The sequence below is a fragment of the Urtica dioica genome, chromosome 9, assembly GCF_054948205.1.
Source record: "Urtica dioica subsp. dioica isolate 48M chromosome 9, U.dioica_male_clone48M_v1_H2, whole genome shotgun sequence".
NCBI classification, from domain to species: Eukaryota; Viridiplantae; Streptophyta; class Magnoliopsida; order Rosales; family Urticaceae; genus Urtica; species Urtica dioica.
In genome coordinates, this window is record NC_142764.1 from 24,113,482 (window position 1) to 24,119,481 (window position 6,000).

The window sequence follows — 6,000 nt, forward strand, 5'->3', positions numbered from 1 at the left end:
CGATCCTAATTAAAATACCTTTTAGTCTCACGAACCCTATGTCACCTACTATAGTAGAGCCAAATACCTGGTTGTTAAATTCTCAAACTACTATAAATAGAGCCACATTTCCCGGGTTATATGTACTCAAACTTCACAACGAAAATAACGTTGTCAATATTTTAGCAATCCAATACTTGTAATTCTTACTCTCAAATCTTCAGAAGTACTATGGAATTGAAAGCGCAATTGTCCGAGATTAACGCTCTACTGAGATCAATTAATACTAAAGAGGCGGTCTTTTCACCGTATATCGATAGCTACTCTCTCTTAGCCCCTTCTCCTTATGACACGGCATGGCTCGCCATGATACCCGATTCCCACGAGCCACTCAAACCCATGTTCAGTGATTGCTTGGATTGGGTTCTCAACAACCAGAACGAGCTAGGGTTTTGGGGAGACTCTGATCACGGACAAGAGTGTCTTATCTCCACTCTCGCTTGCATTCTTGCGCTCAAGACCTGGAAAGTGGGGACTAAAATGATAAACAAAGGTGTATATATATATATATATATATATAATATGTATAATTTATATATAGAGGTGCATTATGTTGGACATTTGACAACACTCGCGATAATATTCTTTGCTATGTTTATATAATTTATTGTTGCAGGATTGGAGTACATAAATTCTAAAGAAGCGGATAAGCTTGTAAAAGAAGCAGAAGAGCACAGTTCCATTTCTTTCGCCATCATTTTCCCTGGAATGGTCGAAATTGTGCTCCGTCGATTTAGCGACATGAAGATCGAGCTAGACTTGTCACATTTATTCTACCGCCGAAAACAGATTCTTAAAACGTACGTACTAGTTCTATTTTAAATATATACGTAAACAAATTATGGTACTTATTTTGTGATTAATGTGTAGGGGACTAGATAGCAAGAACCAACATATAATCTCTTGCATTGAAGCCTTACCGTCATGGTACACTGTGGATAGAGATATTATCATTGCTCATTTGGACGGTCACGATGGCTCGTTATTCCGATCTCCATCTGCTACAGCGTTTGCATTTATGTCCACCGGAAATTTAAAGTGCTTGCGTTACTTGGAGTCTCTAGCTCATAGATTCTCCAACAAAGGAGGTTAGCTATAACACGACTCATATTCTTTCAAGTTAATGTTTCAGCGAAACACTTACGAAGTACTATGTTTTGCTTGGTAATATATTATTATAACAAATGCAGTTCCTTCGAGTTATCCTATAGACGAAGAGCTCATCAAGCTTTGTGTTGTCAACCACGTTCAAAGGCTGGGATTGTCCGAGTATTTTGCGCGGGAGACTAAAGAGATTCTCGATCAAGTTCACAAGTATGTTCATAATTTGTCGATGATCTTATTATCACTAGAACGTCGACGACAAAATCTATACATGATATCGTGTGTCGAAATCTATCCAGGAATTACAGGGCTATTAATGGGAAATCAGCTTCGTCGATACAGCAAAATTTAATGAAAGAGAGTTTAGCTTTTCGGATGCTAAGGATGAGTAGCTATGATGTGTCGCCATGTAAGGCTTTTAATTTACTTAGTCAAATGAAATTTTCTTCTACGTTGTAATTTATTACGTCAGAAAATACATCACACATGCATGGACCACATAGCCCAGGGATTTTTATTTTTAACGTTAAAAGGTAGCCGTTATTTTTATCTAATTTTATTTTTGTGCAGGGAAATTATGCATGTTTTTGTACGATGATGATGTTAGACAGGTTATTGAAAGCGACTATGACTCCTTCGTGGCAGTTTTATTAAATGTTCATAGAGCAACGGATGTGATGTTTTTAAAGGAGACAGAGCTTCAAGAGGCAAAAGATTTTTCAAGAAAATTAATGGAAAAATATATTTCACGTGAAGCCCGTGGTCCAAATCCTTTCCGCAGATTGGTATTTTTCACTACTCTTTTTTTTTTTTTTTAGTATATTCGAGCTATTTTAGATTAAGGGATTCTGATACAGATAAATATAAATAAATTAAAATTAATCCAAAAGCATCTTTATATTTTCCGCCGTATTAGTCTGAGTTAGCATTTTCCTTGCCGCATTTTGACTGGAGTTAATGTGATTGTACGTACGAGTCTTTTTGGCTTATTATATTGTAGAAAAAAAGTCTAAAAAAATTGTTTTTTTTTTTTAAAAGGCCAAAAGGGAAGCAATATAATAAGGTTGATTTTAAAAAACCTGCCGTATACAATCAAAATGTTTCCGCAACACAGTCCTTGCCGGACTCACTGAATTTTGACTAAGAAGTTGATGTGATTATATGATTCTTGTATACTTATTATTTTATTCTTTGGAAGTTCAAAATACGCAAATATACTTATAACTCTCAATCAAGATCATATTAGATGGTCGAAAAAGAGTTTCGATGAAACCTATGGTTCTACTTTGATATTGTTGTAGAGCATGATATAAGGTTTCGATAAAATTGCCTCTATAATGAGTTGTTGTTAGTATAAGTTCATTTAGATGACATAAAATGACAAGTGTATACTTGTAATTAAAATACATACATACATACACATTGATATAATAGAAATTATATTTTCATTTATTCAAAAAATATATTTTCATCGAGCTGCTTAATAAGTAAAATATATCATAAGATTATTATATAAAGATGAACAAAGAGTTTATTTATTTTTAATGTTAAACAATTTATATGAACAATATAAATTTGAACACATAAATTTCATTCTCCCATAAATACAACCTCGTCATTAGAAAAATAATAATGTAAATCAAATAAATTCTACCACGAATGTTCCGGTCAAAGTTCTATACTTTGTTCGTGTGGGACAGTTATATAATTAATGTACTCGTTTTTATGTTGACTCGTGTGGAGAAAAAGTCTTTATACCTCCGGCCCCATGGGATGTGTGACTGAAATCATTCAAAAGGAAGTTTCCAGTTTCACATTTTCAATTACGAATAAAGAATTTATTACAAATATTTTATTTTAAAAAAACTAACGCGGATTTTAATTATTATATCTTACCTAAAAAAGCATGAATTAATTTGACCTTATAGATTGAGCACGAGCTGGATCTTCCATGGACGGCTCGTTTGGAACATTTGGAACACAGGCTTTGGATCGAAGAAAACAAATCCAACATTCTCTGGACAGGAAAGACTTCATTTCAAAGGTAAATAAAAAATATATATACTGACCGGACGGCAAATTGTTTTTGTATAATATTGAACACGATTTGCTCACAAAATAGTAAACAGGCTGTCAAAACCTCATAATGACAAACTACTCGATCTTGCGGCCAAAAACTATCAACTCAAGCAGAGTATCTACGAGAATGAGTTGGACGAGTTGAAAAGGTACATAAGTGAGAAATATTGAAAATCATAATAATAATAATAAAAAAAAAACAATGTGTAACACATTGATTCCTTGGAAATAAATTAATTAGGTGGTCTAAAGAGCAAGGACTGAGCAATATAGGATTCGGAAGAGAGAAAACAACTTACTGCTACTTTGCAGTGGCTGCTAGTTCATCTTCACTACCTTACGATTCCGATATTCGAATCTTTGTTGCTAAGAGCGCCATCATAATCACAGTCGCGGACGATTTTTTCGATATGAAAGGGTCTGATCTGGATGAGTTGCGAAGCCTTACTAATGCTATCAAGAGGTATATAATATAAATATATATGTATATTTGTCATTTCATTATTACCACTTTGAATGCCAATGAGTATCTAATTTGGCTTAATGCATGATTGTTCTCCAGATGGGACAGAAAGGGCTTGACCGGTCACAGTAAGGTTATATTTGATGCCCTTGATAACCTTGTGAGTGAAATGGCTGAGAGGCTCTCCAATGAACGCAAAGGAATTGAGATAGCGAGTTACTTAAGAGCTATAGTGAGTCGAATAATTACACAAGTATATATACATATATTTCTTCTCTACTTGATCATTAGATAGTAATTCATTATTCCTATTTGGCGATGTTTATATATATATATAGTGGCATGAAACATTTGTATCATGGCTAACGGAGACCGAGTGGGGAAGAAGTGAGAGAAGACCGTCGATGGAGGAATATATGAGAGTCGGGATGATATCGATCGCCGTCCACACTATAGTGCTTCCGGCGCTGTGTTTCTTGAACCAAACACTACATCTTTCGCAATTACTCTGCGGATATGAGAACTTGACAAAGCTACTCATGATCATTACTCGCCTTCTTAATGACATTCAAAGTTACCAGGTAATCTAATCCCCCCATAAAAAATAAAAATAAAAGTCTAATCATTCGTCCCTGGAAAATAAGATGAAAAAGCTGTGTATAACTATCCATGGACTATCAAGATCTGAGAGAGAGATTGATTGAAGGAGATGAATTGATTAACTCAACCAAGCAACGATTACAGATTACAGAGTTTATATAGTTAACCAATGAAACAGTAAATGATCTAGTGCTACGCAGAGCACTTAACAAGAGAAAGGAAAGCCAATAATAGAAAGTAAGGAAAGGAACACGTCATTTAGATGACTTAATATGGACGAAGCCAGGTGAACTCAGCCCCTGACTTATTTTAAAAATAATTTCCCCTTCATAACTTATTGTAAAAAATAATTACATATTATAACCTCAAATCTCCTACTTATTTTAAAAAAAGAATTACCTCAATAACAACTTTTAAAAATAATTATAGCTTAAACGTCAATAATAGTTTCATTGGATAATTAAAATAGTTATCAATCTACAATGTTACAAATTTATACCACCTCCCCCCAATTTATATTTAGCCCTAACTCCTTCCCTTGAACTAAGTTTCTGGCTTCGTCTGTGTGTATCCCTTTTACATTTATTCATCTTGAACAAAGTTTTTTACTGTGTTTATTTTTTTTCTAACTCTCTCCTTTCTTTTTCCCTCATGTGGTGTAGAAGGAAATAGATGAAGGCAAGATAAACTCAGTGTCACTCTACTTGGAAAATAATCCAGAGGCCAACATTGAAGATGCAGTCGTGTTTGTGAGAGAGATACTAAAGAAAAAGAGCGGAGAGTTTCTCGAACATGTTTTCATGGACGGCCTTTCAGATTTACCGAAAGATTGCCGGCTTTTTCACCTTTCCGGTTTGAGAGTGTTTCAGATGTTCTTCAACACATCAAACCGGTACGATTCAAATACCGAGATGCTTGAAGACATTGCCAAAGCAATCTATGTCCCTATAGAATATTCCGGAATCGTCTCAAAGAAGCCTCCTCGTCAAAGTATCACAGCGGATCTGGTACATTCTTTTCCTCTGATAGTGTCCACCAAAAAGCGCTCGACAATAAAATTGCATCGTCGTAATTTTGAAAAGCCCTTCAAAAGCTTCGTCATCAAGAGCGTTAGTTTGTCTATTCAAGGACGTCTAGGTCTGAGTCCTCGGAGATCCGAAGATAGAAAATCGGTCTTCAATCTAGATTGCTTGAAACTATCCTTCATTTAAGTTGCATATTTATAGTTATTAAAGTTTGTAAGTGTGTGAAATGATTATTTCTTTTTCAGAATGAGATTTTATAGGGACTTTCAATTATATATTTATATATGTATATATATATATATATATATATTTTTTTTTATGAATCTTTAAAATTATAGAATGTGTAATATAGATCAATCGAATGAATATATATTAAAATTCTGTTTACACAAACAAGTTATCACATAATATTTTTAGCAATTTGCATGACAAGATACTCCGAGAAATGAGATCAACAAACAAATAATGCGTGAAATAAAGATAAAGAAATTATTAACAAAGTTTGGTGCAATATATATATATATATATATATATATATATATATATATATATTTTTATGAATCTTTAAAATTATAGAATGTGTAATATAGATCCATCGAATGAATATATATTAAAATTCTGTTTACTCAAACAAGTTATCACATAATATTTTTAGCAATTTGCATGACAAGATACTCCGAGAAATGAGAT

The 6,000-nt window shown here is 33.6% G+C and overlaps 1 protein-coding gene across 1 annotated transcript; it reads left to right on the plus strand.

Moving 5' to 3' along the window:
• Positions 1-210: 210 nt before the first annotated feature.
• TPS04 (terpene synthase 04) lies at positions 211-5,585 on the plus strand. Its single transcript, XM_089625978.1, has 12 exons — positions 211-532; positions 656-839; positions 910-1,127; positions 1,230-1,353; positions 1,443-1,552; positions 1,714-1,928; positions 3,072-3,187; positions 3,273-3,371; positions 3,464-3,685; positions 3,785-3,917; positions 4,024-4,266; positions 4,948-5,585. Exons 1-12 carry the CDS (start codon positions 211-213, stop codon positions 5,494-5,496), a joined length of 2,535 nt encoding a protein of 844 aa, XP_089482104.1. The 3' UTR covers positions 5,497-5,585.
• The last annotated feature ends 415 nt before the right edge of the window (positions 5,586-6,000 follow it).

Excerpts from the sequence above, each read along its gene's own strand:
- TPS04 (XM_089625978.1), top strand. The coding sequence starts at position 211 with ATGGAATTGAAAGCGCAATTGTCCGAGATTAACGCTCTACTGAGATCA. Across the intron at positions 1,354-1,442 it reads ATTCTCGATCAAGTTCACAA|GAATTACAGGGCTATTAATG; the intron begins GTATGTTCATAA and ends AAATCTATCCAG. Across the intron at positions 4,267-4,947 it reads ATGACATTCAAAGTTACCAG|AAGGAAATAGATGAAGGCAA; the intron begins GTAATCTAATCC and ends CATGTGGTGTAG.